The sequence below is a fragment of the Saccopteryx bilineata genome, chromosome 12 (genome assembly GCF_036850765.1).
Source record: "Saccopteryx bilineata isolate mSacBil1 chromosome 12, mSacBil1_pri_phased_curated, whole genome shotgun sequence".
Classification (NCBI taxonomy): Eukaryota; Metazoa; Chordata; class Mammalia; order Chiroptera; family Emballonuridae; genus Saccopteryx; species Saccopteryx bilineata.
This window is the reverse complement of record NC_089501.1, coordinates 38612309-38631811: the sequence shown is the minus strand read 5'-3', so window position 1 is coordinate 38631811 and position 19503 is coordinate 38612309. Positions and strand designations below refer to the sequence as shown.

The window sequence follows — 19503 nt, the reverse complement described above, 5'->3', positions numbered from 1 at the left end:
GTTGAGCACTCTTTACTCCAGATTGTCTGACTTGGGCCAAGCAAAGTTCAAGTCCATCCAGGAACAAATCCTTAGATTTGTCAATTCTCTCCTCCCTAAAATATTTGTCTAATTATGAAGAGATAGTACCTAACAAATTCTTTTCACCTTAAAATCTCTAGAAATGATACCTGTTTTTAAGCAAAGGAGCAGAAAACTTCATGGAAACTTTAGGTTCTTAGCCTTTCTCTAGAATTTGATGTGCCCATGATAGCAACCATCTTTTAAAGGGCAACGAGTTTGAAACTCGTCAACTGAGCAGGGCTTGTCTGTGGACCGCAGTGCAGTAACAGAAACTCTGTGTAGACATCTGAGTTGAGGTCCAGTGAAGTATTCAATCACAGTAACTCCCATGCCATCCAAGTACTGTGGGAAATGAAAATATTGTCCACTTCTTTCTCCACTGGGTTTTAGAAAGTCATGTTTCAATGTGGAACCTGCGTAGTGTGAACAGAAATTGAAAGTAGTTGAACCACTACACCTGCCTTAGGGATGTGCCACCAATTTTTAATAGCATACATGGGGCCAGTTTTTCAAACGCACTTTTAAAATTTTTGGTCCTAATCTTCTCATCATACGTCTTCTGTCTAGAATAATGGTACACAAATTGCATTTTAACTTCCCCCTCATACCTTTGCCCCTGCCCTGGAGTTGAGGGAGAATAAGTGGCCATTTGTAACCACTGCTGAAGCACATGAAAAGTATATTCCAATTCCTCTGCTGGTCAAAATATGTTCCCAACCTCTCTCCTTGCTTATAATACATTAAATAGTAAGTATAATGAGGAAGTTTGTTCATTTTCTATACTATAAAGTCTAAAGGGATAACCTTTTATTTTTGTACATGTCAATAAAAACATCAATAACAAATATCTTCAAATATACAGACAAGTTTAAAACATATACTGTAAGTAGCTATTTAAAGCAGTAATTCTTAGACAGATATTTTAAATAAAAATACAAATCGCAAGGCCTTAAACAAAAAATTCAGTTAGGCAGAGTTAAAATAACAGGCCATTGGAAAAACTGCTTTAGCTCAGTGGTAGAGCGTTGGCCTGGCGTATGGAAGTCCTGGGTTCAATTCCTGGTCAGGGCACACAGGAGAAGCGCCCATCTGCTTCTCCACCCCTCCCCTTCTCGCTTTTCTCTCTCTTTCTCTCTCTTCTCTTCCTGCAGCCATGGCTTTATTGGAGCTAGTTGGCCCCGGGTGCTGAGTATGGCTTCATGGCCTCCACCTCAGGTGCTAAAAAGAGCTCAGTTGCTAAGCAATGGAGTAACACCTCAGATGGGCAGAGCATCACCCCCTAATGGGCTTGCCAGGTGGATCCCAGTTGGGGCGCATGTGGGAGTCTGTCTTCCCTCCTCTCACTGAATTAAAAAAAAAGAAAGAAAAAGAAAAGCTGCTTTATTCTTGCTTTACAGGTGAGCACTCTGTGAGCTCTGAATTAGAAAGACCGAGCGCTGACTACAAAAGAAATTGGCACAAACTAAAGCTGGGGATTTCCCAATGATTTTATTGAGGTAACTTTTCCCAATTTTATACATATATGCATTTTTATGTACTTAAGAAAGCTAAACAATGTTCTAAGGCACTTGGAATTGTGCACAGCAAGGTATCCTATAATATTATACAACTAAATAGAGCATAATTTTGCTTTTTAAATAACACAAACACCAGTACAGAATAAAAAAGATAATACATAGTCTTTCTTTCAGGTTACAATAGTGGAATACATATACATATGCGTGTATAGTTGTAGATATTTATACCCACATACTAATATAATACAGTACAGATCAAGAACAACAACAACAAAAGAGAAACTGTCATGTTAATTGGTGTACAGTTCCAGTTATTTACACTCACAGATAGTATACCTGTGCAGTAGGTAGGGTTAGATCACTCACTGGAAATCAGGAATCAGTCAGTCTGATAGTGATCACAGCTTACCATCCTTCTCACTTTAACCAAAGCTTCAAATAACAAAAGAACAAATATAGTTCTATATTTATATAAAAAATGATTATTACACAGACCAAAAAAAAAAATGACTAGCTTGAGTTTTTGGTAGGTACTAAATCTGGTGAAATCGGTGGAGAATGTTGTGAACATATTGGCACATTTCTAAGCCACAGAAAGAATATTTAAAAATATATAAAAATATTAGTGCCTATATTTTAAGTAATGAAAGTGGTTTGACCCTAGCTTCATGCAGATTGTTTTTGAACCCTAGTTAGCATCGCAATGGTGACTTCTCCTTGTGGAGGCTCTGTAAGTGACATAATGGTAATAGTCAAACTATAACAAAGGCATTCCGTAAGGGAAAAGCCCCCCCCCCAAATTGGCAAGTGGCACAAATATTATTGGCATTTAAACATACCATAAAATTGACCTGAGGGTGGAGTGGCATTCTGCCTCATTTACTCCCTTCCTTTTTATACTTAAAAAAAAATACTGGTATTCAATAAAATATGAATTCTTAAGCACCATCTAGAAGTTCACAACATAACCACCTTTATCAACTCGGAGTTGCTCTTTATCAAAAAAGATTTTTAGAAATTTGAATATTTAAAAAATTAGAGTGGCTAAAATCCATTCTATTAGCCACAATTCATCCAAATCATTTCAAGACACATGTACCATTCAGGTTTAGTGATAAAAAGCAACAAAGAGAGTAAGTATATTTAGGGATTGGTAGTATAGTGTAATAATGTTTCACCTAGGTAAAACTCATCCTGTTTTGGGCATGATCAGCACTGAAGTATAAACAATGTACACACAATCCACAATTTCCTTCCTAGTTCAATAATCACAAATCTTAGAAAAGTTGAATGACATGACTCTATTTACACAGGGGGAATTCAAAGATCTGCATGTGGATCTAAATGCTTCTTCAATAGGATAAACAGGTGATTGGGAACTCATCGGGATGTCGCTTCCCAGGTAAAATCTACTGGTGATGTTCATGGACCACAGGTTTTGCTTATGTGGATTGTCAGCCATCATGTTTGTGATTAAGCCATGTGATGATGCTTATGATATTGACAAGGATTATGAGCAACAGTGTAGTTCTGAAGTCAAGTTGTGAGGTCAAAACATGAAAAAGTAGCTTCATGTGAAATCTCTCCTGTAGGTACATACAGGGACTACCCAAATGAACACGCCCTTGAGAACTGCCCTGGCTGCCCAGTACCAACTTCCTCCCTGAAGCTTTAACCGGCAAGTTACAGCTGCACTGAAGCAGAAGGTTTGAAAAATGAAGGGGGACAGAAATGATTCAGGGCCCAAAGAAGTGCAAGGCAGCCGAGACCATGCTTTGCGATAGGTGCTTTCAACTGTGTGCCCTACACTGCAGTCCCACTGTCTAGTGGGACTCACGGGAGGTGCACTGTCCTCCTTGGAGTGCATCTGAACATGGGGGAGGGTTTTTTATGAATGGTTTTCACAACGACTGGGCATGCTACTGGTATTTAATCAGCAGGAGCCTGAGAGAGTAAACAGCTTACCACATGTGGGACATTTCTGTACAACAAAGAATCGCCCAGCTACAAATGCCAACAGCACCCCCATTGAGAAACATCGATCCACAGTGCTTTGCTCATATGCACAGCGGTGCTAGCAATCCAACAAGCAAAATGACTTTTGTATGTGTGTGAGTGCAGGAAATCCTAGCATAGCTAAAAATGACCCTTGCCCAGAGAGTTGGCTTTCAGTAGGAATAATTGTCATTGGGTCCTCTCCTCACTTCCCCTCCCTTTTTTTTGCCAGAAATCTTACAGCATATACAGTGAGATACGTTAATTTGGGATGACCCTATCTTTGAAAAAGCTTAAGTGGACAATGTTTCTGTTGTTTTTTAAAAATACTAATGGTGGTTCACATTTCCACAAAGAGCTAAAGCTTTAATGATTACAAAAAATGAAAAGAGAGAGAGAGAGAGAGAGAGAGAGAGAATGGTTTGGAGGTACTCTACCTTTGCTCCCACCACCCTTTGGTCACTGCCAAATTATAGTAGAGCCCCAACTTCCTCTTTGAAACTTGGGTTTGAACTATCTGGAGATGTGCTTTCTTTTAGAAAGATGTGCCTATTAATTTGATGATTACTTTTCCCCTCTAAGACATATTTCAGTTCTAGGAGTTCATTCTGCTTTGTCAACTAAAATTAAGTGATATAGCCCACTCGTAAGTAGAGAGCAAATAGTCAATAGTGGAAGATTAACTATTTCAAGAGGCCAAGAGACAACTTTGTAATAAATTACATCTAAGTGGTCCCTCTCAGTGTTCACAGCATACTCTAATGATGTGAAAATGATTAATTTTTGTTTCAGAGCATATACTTTTACTAGCAGGGTTAGGCTTACAAAAATGATTGAAATTTAAGGATGCATGAGCTACCATACTACATTATAATTGCTACATACATTATATCAAATGATATAAATGTATATATATCTGGTACTAGTTCAATTCCCTCTCACCTGCTTTGAAAGATTTCTTACTCTGTGTGAAATGTGCTGCTGGGACCACTTTAAAAATAACAGACTGAAGAAAATTCTGAGCAAGAAAGGAAGAAAAGAAACCTTCCCTATTTAAATGTGGGCATACTATGATGCAGTAGACAAGACTGCCTTTTTCTATTATGAATACAGCATAATTTTTGAAAGCTGTGTTTGATGCCATTAAGTATAAATACAAGGCTTGTTACGTGTTAAAGTATGGCACTCATAGGTGATAGTAATGCAAATTTTTCTCTTTTAAGTGTAAGCTACTTTATTTATTTATTTATAAGTGCCAGTGCAGCACTGAACTGTAAGGGTGTAAACCCCGAATCATGGGTTTTAAGGACTTATCTCTCATTTTCAATACTGGATTATTTTTGAAGAGTGTATTCAATTACTCTACATCTTTAAATAGATTTTCACTTAAATTTCAGAGCTTTCTACTTACAGAATATATTTATTAATATTAGAAAAAGATAAGTGAAAAATCATTAATAATAAAAGACATAAAAATGAAACCAGAAAGTTGGTTTTTCTGGGTAAATAAGAAAGATGATTTTGCCTTTTTTTCCATTTAAGAGTTACTGAAATACCCCAAATGGTTTTCTGAATACTATAGTTTCATTTAAATAATTTAAAGCATTAACATAAGAGTGAACTCCATCAACCATAAAAAATACAAGACATTTCACATACACAGGAAATTATTGGGCAGGATTGCCTTAAATTAATGCTGCTCACCGGAGATCTAATTTTGTCAGACAGATTGGTAATGACCTTGAAGATGCTGATAAAACCCATAGCATCTTCTTACTACCTTAATGTTAATGTTTCTTTTCTCCATTTTAAGAAAGATGGGAATGGCCACTTAAGAGTCTTTCTAGTGCTTTCCTGCCAGGCACCTTCCTGGAGATAGATTTGTTGTTTTCCTTAATCATACCTTAGAGACTCAAGAAAACCCATACACTCCCTTTATGTTGGCCTAAAGTTGTGCTTTATATAGAGGAAAACCTGGAGCTGTGTTACAACAACGTGATTCACACACACCTTTTACTTTATAGAAGAACAGCTTATTGGTTGGCTTTTAGAAACGCTGAGATTGCAGAAATGCTCAGGCTGAGGCATAATTATATTGGGGCGGGGTTACACCTTCCCAAGCTTTCAGTGCTACCAATTAAAAGACCCATGTATGGGCTGCTGGGGTGAAACGCAGTGTTTGTGCCTTTCAGAATTAGTTATTAAAATAGAGCCTACTCTGCAAATATCGCTTACTCCACAACCCTTCGACTCTTTCCACAGCTTTTTATTTAAAGAATCAATCTAATGAAGTAACTGGTGGTTCTGATTCTTATATATTAGACTAGCAGCAGTTATTTTTTTGACTATTAAACTTGTCTCTTTTAAACTTTTCTCTAAGCATGTAAATTAGTATGATGAAAAAGTGTGGGTAGTTCATAAATCTGACCTATCATACAAGAAAAACAATATATCGAGGCACTAGATTCTCATTTTTGTACTGGTTCGCCTCATTGCGGGGAATAAAACATTGCATCGTATGCACCACTAGTGAGGGAAAACTGTTCTTTTATCGACCAAACCGGGGCTTTGTATGACATGTTTATTGAGTGATAAATGGTGATGTCTTATATTTACCATTTTTATGGAGGCGAAGCCTTGTGATTAGAAATAAAAACAATGTTCAAAATCATAAGGATGGAAAATTAAAATACATTACATTCCTTGGTATTTTTCCCAAGACAATAAAATGATAAAATATTATAAGGAAGAGGATGACTTCAGCAAGAAATGAGAACATAGGTAATGTCTATGGCTGGATCTAAACCCTATGAAATGGACAAAAACTCAGCCAGAGAAAAACACTTGGGCGTGTAGAAACATTTTTTTTTTGGAACAAAAATATGCTTTTATCCCATGCCAGTGTGGAAATCTACATTTATTTCATTAATGCACATGGCCGAATACAAGAGATGCAATAATGCTGGTCACTCTTCTTAGTTATGAATGGCCCTGGGTTTTTGTAATAAATTGGGGCCAATTTTTTTTTACTTTTAAATAAAATCATCCAATTTCAAGTAGTTCTTTAAAATATCAGTAAGTGGCAAAATCCAAATTTATCTACCAGATGAAACTTTTTTTTTTTTGGTTGAAATTGAAAATGACAGTCTTCCATATTATGAACCAGAATCATTTCAGAAAATTCTAGTCTACGTTCTGAGGATGTCTATTTAGATCGTATTATACAAACCAAGTTTTTTAAATAAAAGGGGCATAAAAAGGATGAAAAACCAACTAAATGCAAGGTGGTATTTCCATATGGGAGAAGCCAGGCTGTACTTGCGTCTCCATGGAAAATCGCAAGGTGACAATCGAGGGTGTATTAATGTAAACAACACTGACTGTAGGCTCATAGGGAAACCGTCCATAACTTTAAAGTCACTTCTTTTTTGCACTGAAAGTCCATGTTCTATTTATGGATGCAATCTGTAGACTCTTAAAACACAAAATTAGATTCTCCTCACTCCTGCCTTAGCAAAAATTTTCTGTGTTCTTTTATGTCTTTGGGTTATTTTTGTTATTTTTTTTTTGATCCATGTACTTTATCTTTTTAATAGCAGCAATCCAACTCAATGCAGCACTGAAAATAAGTAGTCCTCTGCAGTCCCAGTCCAAGCCAACTGCTGGCAGGACACCTGCCTTTTGCTTAAGCTTTAATTTTGGACTCAAATTTTTTAAAAGAGATGTGATTGACGATATTATCTTTCTTAGACCAAGCATGGTTGTTTCAACTTTGGAGATAATCAAGCTAAGTAAAGGCCAAAAGATTTATTTCTAAAGCTTGCTACACTACAGGTTAATAGGGTCACATCACATATGACTTTATTCCCAGTCCTGTTGCCCTTGTGGAAGGTTGGTACATTAGGTAAGGAGCATAAAACAAAAGTAAAGTGTGTACACTATGCTACTAAAAGCATGCAACAGAATGTGGGTAAGCATGCTTCTTAAGAGTCCATCAAAGCATCTTGCATTTAAGAAAAAGATGCATGAAAACACGTAGACTTCATTATGGCAATTGGATTCACTGGCACGACATAAAATAATGGTACTATACTATACCAGCATGATGGTGAAAGAATATTCTTCTAGGGTCAGGTAGCTAAGAAATCCACACTGGGCGATTAGATCCCCAAATCCCTTAACAAGGTCTCAGCTATCAAAAGCCTACTTCAAAAATACATTTATGCTTCAATTTTCTCTTTTCTTCATTAACGTAATGAAATTATTTTCTTTCTTTCTGCTTTTTAATCCCCACTCCTTTCAAGTACCCAGCCATTCCATTCCATTGTTTTTTAAAACCCGCACTCTAAAATTTGGCTTTCTGGTAACAGGGAGCCAGTGATTGTCTACTGCCCATCTTCTTTGATTAAAACCCCTGATGAAGAGTAACTGCGGTGACCACTGTGTCCCTTACCACCAATACACATGCCGGACAGCAGGGTCGCTACACCCGCCCCTTTGCTTGTTGGCCACATCTGGACTGTACAGGTGGGGAGCACTTTCCACACGCTTCCTTCACCACAAGTTCAACGGAAACACACACAACCAAAACCCAGTGCAATATCAGGTGTTCAGGAAGCGAGGCTTCCCCCAAGATGATCAGTCTGTTTCCAAAGCATCTCACAGCTCATTATGGACGATGAAACCTGAAATGAGAAAATGAAAACTCTTGAGTCTGTGGTACAGAAGCACAGTCTGCATTCAGTGAGCTGAATAAGGAGCAGTAATGTCTGTAATTAGAGGCGGCTCTAGACATCCCCCAACTGAATTACTGTTATAAATTACTGTCATAACAGAATAGGGCTGTAAATGCTCTGTTGGAGGGCAGACACAGCCCCTGTACAAAAGACGCTGGTTATATCATCCAGAAGACAGAGCAACCAATACACAAAACATCACTATCCTTGAGGATCATATTCTAACCTTTATTGAGCAGAGAGAGATGTTTCACAAAGATTTCAGTTATACCTGGTTTGTATTAATAGTTATACAGGGAAAAAGAGCAACAAATAGTCACTATTTCATTAGCTTCAGCCTCTCATCACCTCCACTGAGGGCTCCAGATTTACTTTCTACACCTAAATATCCAAATGCCTGCTAGGAATCGCCTTCCAAATGTTCCACAGGCAACATACTAAGTATGTGCACAACTCTACAAATGATCTTTTCTTGTAAACCAGCGTTTGCGCTTGCTCTCTTGTTAAATGGTCTGCCATTTAAAGTACGTTTAGTCTAAAACCTCCAATTTGCGACTCAATTCTCTCCTTCACCCCCCATTTCCCATTATTGCCCAATTCTGCCTGACTGCCTGTGTTGACTTCATCGAAGCCCTCACCACCTCTTGCTGGCACTATTTTAACAGCATGCCAGCTAGCTAGTTAGCTTCACATCCCTCCATGCGGGTTCCTGAATATTCCCTGTGATTGTGTAGACTATGCTTTGAACATGCTGTTACCTAACACTGGAGTCCCTTCCCTTCATTTGCCATCAATGTTTTCATATTCAAGATCAGTGTCCAAAGCCATTTTCTCCATAAGGCCTTTTCTGATTTACCTCTTCAGTCTACGTCTGTGAGTCCACATCTATGCAACTCTATTCAACATTTTCCTTGACTTCTATAATCTGATGTGCATCTGCCCTGGTAAACCAGTCGCCCTAATTCATTTCCCCGTCCAGACCCATAGATTGGGAGATGAAATCTATGCTTCACACAGTCACTAGCATTACCATCATAAACATTCATCCAACTACTCCAGTTCTTTGTTGATATCATTGTTCTCTCTTCCCTATAAACTAAGATTTAAATACCTTAGAGTAGTGATTGAGGCCTTGCAGGCTGTGGCCCAACCCATGTTTCTAGATATATCGCCATCACTACTCCCAAAATATCCCATGTCCCAATCATGTGCCCCACTTTTGTGCTCATGCATAAGAACAAGTGAAACAAGACTGGCTATACGCTGCTCACTGGAGCAACTGCGCGAGGGATGCACAGGGGTTGTTACATCATTTGTGCATGTTTGACTTTCCAAAAGTCAAATTAAAAATAAGATATTCCAAGCTTTCCCAAACATATAGTGAAAGTAGAAATGTGTCCATTCAATTCTTAACTCTACCCCAACCATGACCCTGGGCAGGTGTGCGAACTTGGATGCCCTACATTTGTTCAACAGAGATAACGTTACTGTTTCGGTCACTAGGGTCTTCTTTCTGCCCTCTGATCATATGGAATTCTTTCCCACCTCTGACCCTTTGCCCCAGCTCTTCCCTGTACCTCAGTTCCCTGTTCCTTGGAGGCTGGAAGTCTCCCTCTTTTCCAAGAGTGCTGATGGCTCCCTGTTGTCATTTAAATCACGGAATAACTCTTACTTCCTCAAGAGACCCCTGTCTTGGCCATCTTGTCCATACCCACCTTTGTCCTGTCACACTTTCTTCACGGGACTAAACACAATCTGGTATGATCCTACTTACTTACTGCTTGTTAATGGTTTGTCGTCCTTAGTGGACGATAACCACGTGAAAGGGAGGACCTGTGAGCGAGGACCTTATCTGATTTGTTCTAACTTCCGAGGGTCCAGAACAGAGAGGGGGCTCAATAAATATTTGTGGAACACATAAACAACTGAATACATATATCCAGGGGCATTTAAAAATTAACTGATAACTCTTTGTATTATGAATAATTCTATACAACCCAAACATCCAAATATAAGGCCCCTAAAATTAATTATACTAACTAAATGCATGCTAACTTATGATTACTCATCTGATTGGACATCCCATTTTGCTCTTTAGGAAGTCAACTATAACCTGGAGAAAAAAATATAAAAATTTTATACAAATATTACAAAAGAGCAACTGGAAACCTCTTAAACATTTTTTTAATATAAAATGTGAGAGGCAGATAATAATTATGATAGTGAATTTTTTCTAATGTTTCTATGTGCCTAGCACAAGTTCACGTGCTATCCATATATTATGGTTTATTCCTGAAAACAACACTATGAGGTAGGTATTCCTGTACTCCCTTAAGACAGATGTGGAAACTGAGGCACAGGAATGCTAAGTCATGTACCCCAGGTAGAGAGCTGATAAGTAAAGCTGGCAGGCTTCAGTCAGCATTCCTAACCTTCGCTAGACAGTGAGATCAAAACATGCCTTCATCCATACTTTCATTCAAAGGGGCTTTCTGGTGCCCTGTGGGGTAGAACGGAATGGAAAAAGGTGATCTGTTGAATCTCTACATCTGTCAGTCAGTTTTCTGTTTTGACCAGAGAGAAGTCTGGTTCCACATCCCTAAGCTACATTTGGATTGGTACAGCTGCCTCAAAAATCTGCCTTTTGCCACAAAGACAAGATGAGAATGAGCCCCCCACCCCCACATTTCTGGCAATGAGTAGAAAAGCAAGCCAGTGATGTTGGGTATGAAACAAGCGGCACCCCCTTCTTCCATGCAGGAAGCACAGCCCTGCCCACACCACACGATGGGGCAGGAGCCCTGGGGAACCTGTCAGCACACACAGGGGCTCTGTCCCCACAGCATCCTTACACTGTGAGCTCCCAGGACGCCTCTCTGGCAGGCTCAGCCTTCCCAGGAATGACAAATGCCTCTAACTTAGCAGTTCTTTTGGCCCTCTCCACTCCAAAGTGCCTTGATCTTCATTTGGTCCTGGATTCAAAGGACAAGTTTGGGGAAACATGACACAGAGCTTTTGTCTGTGGGATGGAGAAGGTAAATGGAAAAACCGGCCAGGTAACAAAGTGGGCAGTCCCTGGACTAGAAGAGATTTAGAGCCTTCTAAAGCCCAGCATTTTACTGGAAAGTGTCCTGTTTTTAATTTCTAAAAATTGGCAGGACCTTATAAGGTTGTTTTTTTTTTTGCTTTTTTCTGTAGCCACTGTTTGCCCATGGATCCCATCAGAGAGTGAGTCCCGCAGTCTGGATTGCGTGCAAGGCCACAGGTCATCAGTATCACTTCAAGGGCCAGCTAAGAGGGGAAGGAGAACCCACTAACAGTGTGAATGTAATAACATCGGACAAAGCCCGGGTCAGAAAAGGAACCTCTCCTTCCTGTGGGCTGCCCAGATCTGTAAAAACAAAACAGAAAAACAAATTGGAATTTTCTCACACTATCCGATCATAAAAGGGCATTTATATCCTGTTTAAATTAGGCATCTTATCTCCACATTTGGCTCTAAAATTTTCTGTCGGATGTACTGAAAATGCAAATTGTTCCTAAGTTTTTTACTGCTCAATGCTTGGCATTCATTTTGAAGCACAAGAAATTCAAATTGGGCTTTACCTCCTGAGAAGTCTGCCTAGCTGACAGAATGACAGTTTGGTTTTAGGCTTCAAGTTGAAGAAGTAATAAATACATTTACTGTGCCCTGGGGACACTTAAGTTTTCCCAGCTGCTCTTTTATCCCCTGAACTTTCCAGAGACTCAAATGTGAAGCTATCTATATATTCTCTCCTCGTTAAAATTGAGATGCATTTTTCTGATTTCCATACTGCTGAGAGGAAGTAAAAAGTCATGGAATTCAGGAAAAAATAATTCTTTTCCATATAAAAAAAGATAATTCTTTTCCATTGGGTTCCTCCATAGTTTACTTTTAAAAATGGACTTCTTTAAATTCATGCAGATAATATAAAATTATTCACAATTGTAAAATAGGAACTTTCTGATACTTCCCTATTTGTTATACACAGAAATGCTGAATAATTCGTTTCCCCTGTATTTAAAGGGGTTTAAATGATCCTGGCACACACACTTATGTTAAACAAATGAGGAGGCTCTTCTAAACCCCAGCTCCTTGCTCCACCAGAGAAAACAAGACCACAGGTGGGGTGGGATTTTATTACTTCAGATGCTGAGCCATGATTTTGGCTCGGGTGGTCACAGTAGCATTCTGCAATGCCATATTTCTGTCCAGTAGCAAGGAAATGGAGCGCCCACGCAAGAAAGCCCCATTGCTGAAGCAGCCTGCTCCTTCCTCTGGGGAGGGCCCTTAATTTTAATTTCGGCCCCATGTGTCTTTTCTTCCAGGTCACATTTTGATAAGTATATCTAGAAGCTATAAAAGTGGTTTACTTTATCTGTAAACCCACATAAGATAGTAATATCACAAGATGGCATAGAGTGAGATAATAACTTTAAATACACACACACACACATACACCTCAACAAAGTCACACTAAGAAAATTTGAAAAGTAGAGAAAAGAAAAATATATAGTCCCATTCTACAACAAACTGTTAAGAGTTTCTGACGTCATTCTTAATTTTTTTCCATGCATCTGAATTTTAAACGAGACACTGCTATATATACATTGAATCAGTCTCCTGATTGTTCCACTTAACATTAGGCCGATGATCCCATGAGGCCCATTTCATTCTAAGAGCATCAACTCAATGATTCTATGAGTCTTTTATAATATCCCTTAATCTGAGTACTCCATTGCACACTCTAAAAAAAGTTTTTATTTACAAAACTCAACATTTTTTATTTTTATTTTTTTTAAAAACTCAACATTTTTAAAAAAAGATAATACCCTCTGATACACATTGACACTTATTGGAAAACAGAATTTCCAGAAGAAAAATACAATTACCCATAATCTTAATAATGAGCTGTAACCATTTTAAAATTTAGTTTTTAGATCAAATGTGAGCTTTCATACAATCTGCCTTTATATATAGTTTAGAGAACTGTTTTAAATTGTAAAAATTCCATTTGCTACAGGAAGGGAAGAGGCTCTTCTGTACCGTGGTAAGCTCCTTCCAGAACGCAATGGCCCTTCAAATGGTCTTTGGGAGTCTGACCAGTGGTGTGCGTGGGCAGCGGCTGCTCGGAGAAAATACAGGATGTGGCCAAGTAGCAGCACGTGTTCTAAGGGACCTGAGTTAGAGCTCGGTACCTGTCAGGCCTCAGGATAAACCCTCGCAGGGCCCCTCGTGTCCTCCCCCTTGTTCTATGGCCGTGGAATGCATTCCAATTCTAGATAGTCATCCACACAATACTGGCAGAAACTTGGGGAATTAGGTGAAGGAGTTGATCACGACAATTCTTCACTGCTACAGATCAAGCATGTCCCAGAATGTATTCATGATGGGGGTTTCCAAGGTATCCTCTTGGTACACCAATAGCAAGAGTGTCACAATTAATATTATTAGTACCAGCACATTATTCAATAAGAGTAATCATGATGAAATTCCCATTTACAGAAAGAGTAAGGAATAGACCGTTTCCTTTTCTTTTAAATGTTTTTTTTTACTAGATAATATATTCTTATGTTTGAAAAGGGAAGCCTCCCATGCCTGCTCCTAGTCACCCAATTCCCCTTCCCAGAGGCAACCAATATAATTAATCAGCTTTTCGTATCTCTATTCAGAGCCACAGAAGCAAAAGAAACGCTAGACGTGAACTGGTTGTTCCAGTGTTGACCGACAAATCACTGTGTGGGAGATTATCTCTGGATAAATAGGTGCCTAGGCAGAAGAAGCGGGGCTCTCTCAACCCTTTTAACACCCCCAAATGCCCTGGGAGATAATAGATTTAGGTCGTAGAGGAAAAGCTTATTTGATATAAGGAGATAACGTCTGACGCTAATAAGAAGAGCTAATAAGCGAGTCGCTCTGTATCTAGGTTGCATTTGAGAGGCTAGGTAATGATCAACAGCATGTTTATTCCCTCCAAGAGTGGCTGCTACTAAGAGCACCACTCTCCTCTACATCAGCAATTTTCTAAATGAAAAACATTACTGTATATTTGTATTATTTGGATTAGACACGGCGGTGTTTACCCAGGTATTTTCCTCCTAAAAGAAATACTGAGAAAGGGGGTGAGGGGAGGTAGGAGAGGGTTGAGGAAGGATAAATGGTGATGGAAGGAGACTTGACTTGGGGTGGTGAACATAATACAATAATGTACAGGTGATATATATTATAGAATTGCATCCCTAAAATGTATAATTTTATTGACCAATGTCACCCAAATAAATTCAATATAAATAAGAAATACTGAAAATAATTTGAAAATCAAAAGCGTAATTTTTTTTAAGTCTCAGAGCCAAAATATTTCTGTGCTGGAACGCAAGTTTAATAATGTAATCTAAATTAATGGAAAAACTGCAGTAGACATTTGCTTTACTGCCAAGTTCTTAAGAATACTTAAGCAAGGCATATTTATCTTTGTGATATGAATATTTAATTTCTCCTTATCTGGAAAGACATTTGAAAGAGTGTTAATCAATACATTTTTTAGAAAACTTATAAAGCTTACCCTTGATATCAGCTATTACCAAAAAAAAAAAAAAAAGGTGAATAATTTTCTTTTGAAATGCAGGTCATCCCCATTTGCATCTATCAATATTTACTTAAACAATGAAAGTTACTGGCCCTGGCAGGCTGGTTCAGTGGACAGAGTATCAGTCCAGTGGATGGGCATCCTGGTTTCGATTCCTGGTCAGGGCACACAGAAGAAGTGACCATCTGCTTCTCTCTGCCTCCCTCTCCCCATTGTGTCCTTCCTCCCTGTTCTCTCCTTCCTCCCCTCCCGCAGCCAGCGGCTTGATTGGTTTGAATGTAGCCCTAGGTGCTGAGGACAGTTGGGCTGGTCTGAGCCTCAGCCTCAGGTGCTAAAAATAGATCAGTTGAAGGCATCAGCCCTAGATGGGGTTGCCAGGTAGATCCAGTCAGGGTGCATGTGGGAGTCTCTCTATCTTCCCTCCTTCCACTTAAAAAAATGAAGTTATTAGTATACTATTTTATGGAATACAGCAAGCACACTCTAAATTTCTGAAGATGACTGAGTAAAGAAAAATAGTCAATAGAATTTTTAAGGTGAGAAAACACCCTACCAGGTATAAAAATATACTACAAACCTATTCTAATTACACAGCGTGACACAATGCAAGGACAGACAGTAACTCAATAGCGCACAGGAGAGAACCAGGAAACTGACCCGTGTGTCTACTAGAAGAATTTCACACTGAGGGGAAGTAAGTGGCAGCGGGACAATTGATTACTGTTTCAAAACAAAATAAAGTTAGTTTACAATCCCGAATCACACACCCAAATAAATGCCCAATTGATAAAAGATCGAAGTGTTAAAAAAAAAAAAAGCACATAGAAAAATTAAAGGTAATACTTTTATAATCTTAGTCTTCCTCTATAGGACACAAAATAGCAATACAAATTCAAATGTGCAAACATTTAAACAAAAGACCATAAGAACGTTAAAATGCTAGCAATAAGCTGGGGGGGGGAGGTATTGTGATTTGTAGTAAAGAACGAATATCCACAATACTTTAGTTTTTACAAATCTATAAGAAAAAGATCAACAACCCAAAGGAAAATTGGTCAAGACAAAGAATAAAAAATAAATGGTTAATAAAGGTACGTAAAGATGCCTACCCCTACAGAATTCAGTGAAATAGGACATTAATGTTCATTCTTCAGACTATAGACTCCTCACCACCACTATCACCCCCAAATGCTGACGAGGGTGAACAGACCAGGCATGCTCATACACTGTAGGTCACAGAATAGTATCCTTTTTTCTTTTTATTGAATTTATTGGGGTGACACTGGTTAACAAAATTCTACAGGTTTCAGGTGCACATTTCTACAAAATATCATCTATACACTATACCGTGTGTTCACCACCCCAAGTCAAGTCTCTGTCCATCATCACCTCTCCCCCTCCCCTCCTACATCTCTCCCCGCCCAGACAGTATCCCTCAAAATGTAAAAATATATATCCAGTAACCTAGAAAATCCACTTATGGGACTAACACAGAAGTATTGGTTTGTGCACACAAAGATACATTTTTAAAGAAAGTCAAGACAGCATTGTTTTACTAACAAAAAACTGAAAATTCCATAAACATCTATCAACAGAATGTTCAATAGTTTATGGTTTATTACATATAAACTACCAGAGAGTCATTCACATAAATGAGATATATACTAACATGGAAATATTTTCTAGATGTATGTGACTGAGGTGTACATATATGCAGATGTGCATGCACACACACACAGACACACACACACACATTCGTTAATAAACAGAAAGATGTCTAGAAGGATCAACATCAAACTTCATAATCAGTGGTTGCCAGTGAAAATAGGGATGCAATTGGGAAGGGAGTAAAGGAAGTTTTCATTTACTCATTAAAATTTTCTACTGTTTAAATGCCGATTTAGACTACATTATTTTTTCACATTAAAAATACATATATAAAAAATGACCTTCTCCTCTCCCTGCATCCTGTTTCCTTTTTACTTGTTTACAGTATACAAAAGAAAAGAAAGGACCTTTTTTGGTATAAACACTTATTTTCCATAAGGAAAATGGCATTTAAAATTTTTAATTAATTAGCCACTGGCTGGTTGGCTTAGCGGTAGTGTCAGCCCAGTGTGTGAAAGTCCCAGGTTTGACTCCTGGTTAGGGCACACAGAAGAAGCGACCACTGGCTACTCCACCCCTCCCCCTCCCCCTTCTCTCTCTCTCTCTCTCTCTCTCTCTCTGTCACACACACACACACACATTTCAGGGAAGAGCTCTGCTAGTAAACCTTACTGTTACCGGGTGACACGCTTCCCAACATGGAACGCCACCGCCAACAGGGGCAGGACGGAAACAGCGCTGTTACCAGGTGACACGCTTCCCAACATGGAACGCCACCGCCAACAGGAGCAGGACGGAAACAGCGCTGTTACCAGGTGACACGCTTCCCAACATGGAACGCCACCGCCAACAGGGGCAGGACGGAAACAGCGCTGTTACCAGGTGACACGCTTCCCAACATGGAACGCCACCGCCAACAGGGGCAGGACGGAAACAGCGCTGTTACCAGGTGACACGCTTCCCAACATGGAACGCCACCGCCAACAGGGGCAGGACGGAAACAGCGCTGTTACCAGGTGACACGCTTCCCAACATGGAACGCCACCGCCAACAGGGGCAGGACGGAAACAGCGCTGTTACCAGGTGACACGCTTCCCAACATGGAACGCCACCGCCAACAGGGGCAGGACGGAAACAGCGCTGTTACCAGGTGACACGCTTCCCAACATGGAACGCCACCGCCAACAGGAGCAGGACGGAAACAATGGCACCGTGAGGTATGGCTGCCCTCCAGAGGCTGTTTATAGCCTAGGGGATCAGTCCATACTTTCCACAAAGAGTGCTCCATGTAATCATCTGTCTCAGGAAGCTTTTTAAACAATTCCAGTTTTTAAAGGTCTGACTGGCATGCACATCTTTAGGAGCACACCTGTTATACAAAACAAAGCATGTCAACTTGTGAGACAGAAACATACAGAGCACAGGTGAGCTGTGGGGACCAGACAACACGATCACTCAGGGCTGATAAAACTGCAACAGGCTGGGAGGGAAGACGGGAGGATTAGAGGCAGCTCCCGGGGCACCAGGGAAAACTGGGTTCCTAGTTTCAGTTACATATTCTGAAAACCGAGTTTCCATCCTCTCTAAGGCAGGTCCACTGTGAGTCCAAGGCGGACACCCATGTGTCCACACCAGCTCTCAGCGGCATCTGCTCTGGGCAGAAAGCTTAAACTGAGTCCTTCAAAAGAGGAGTCAGTGATACTGGGGCTTGTCTTCTGTCCCAGAAAAGAGAACTAAAAAGAAACCAAAATGTAGCCCTTCAGAATGGTTCAAAGTTCTTTGAAAGAAAAAGAAAATACTTCATTTTAGAACTGTTCATTAGATGACATTATGCTAAACTATATTTTTTAAAAAATAAACTGTGATAAAATGCATGTAACTTGAAATTTATCATCTTAATTGTTTTTAATGTGTTAAACTGAATTTCATCTACTTACCTTGTAAACTGTCGACTCTCTTCGTGGACTTCCATTTCTGTGCTTTTAAATTCATTTAGTTCTTTCCTTATGGCTGCCTAAGTAGGAAAAAAACCCAGAATTGTTATTTAGATCACATATTTCCTCAGCATATACTGTATCAACAAAGCAGACCATTAAAAAAAAACTTGGAAGGCTCTGGCCAGTTAAATCAGTGGTAGAATGTCATCTAAATGTGTAGATGTCCCAGGTTCAATTCCCGCTCAGGGCACACAGGAGAAGCGCTCATCTGCTTCTCCACCCTTCCCCTTCTTCTTTATCTCTTTCTCCCTCTCTCTTCCCCTCCTGCAGCCAAGGCTCCATTGGAGCAAAGTAGGCCTGGGCGCTGAGGATGGCTCCATGGCCTCTGCCTCAGATGCTAAAATGACTCCAGTTGCAACACAGCAATGGTCCCAGATGGGCAGAGCAAGCCTAGTGGGCTTGCCGAGTGGATCCCAGTTGGGCGCATGTGGGAGTCTGTCTCTCTGCCTCGCCATTTCTCACTTAAGAAAAATAAAAAAATTAAAAATACAAACACAGATTATAAAAAAATAAAAATAACTTGGAGAAAGGGATTTCTAATTTCTACTAGGTAAAGGTATGATAAATGTAATGTCATGCTATATCTAAACTGAAACCAGGATAGATTCTTTAGAGTGTCATTGACCAGATAGAGGAAGGGGGCCCTTCCTAAACTCATCTTGGGGTCTGATCTATATGGGTTGCACACATCCTCCACCCTTGATGATCACAAGGATACTGCAGGTCATGAGTTTGCTGAGAAACAATGTCATTTCCCTGTGCAAGTTCTGCATTTAATACCACACATAGTGACATGGCTCCAGCCAGAGCTACCTCAGGGCTCTTGGGGAGGCAGTTGCTGTTTATTCTCTAGTACTGAGAGGTAAGACAATGGGAATGAAAAGTTTCAGCACAGCACTTAAAAGCCACTTCAAGAAAATACCAAATAGAATGCTATTACTATTTAACAAACACAGAATCCACGCCAGGTGAACGCTGG

The 19503-nt window shown here is 39.6% G+C and overlaps 1 protein-coding gene across 5 annotated transcripts in view; it reads right to left on the bottom strand.

The window, feature by feature from the left end:
* Window positions 1–2054: 2054 nt before the first annotated feature.
* Window positions 2055–19503, bottom strand: part of PHACTR2 (phosphatase and actin regulator 2) — a 247584-nt gene continuing 230135 nt past the window's right edge. For all 5 annotated transcript variants that reach the window (XM_066248270.1, XM_066248269.1, XM_066248274.1 and 2 more), the window contains 2 exons: window positions 18465–18541; window positions 2055–8260 (listed from right to left, as the gene is read on the bottom strand). In XM_066248270.1, coding sequence (XP_066104367.1) covers window positions 8245–8260; window positions 18465–18541 — 93 coding nt within the window. In that variant the 3' untranslated portion in view covers window positions 2055–8244. The remainder of the gene's footprint in view (window positions 8261–18464; window positions 18542–19503) is intronic.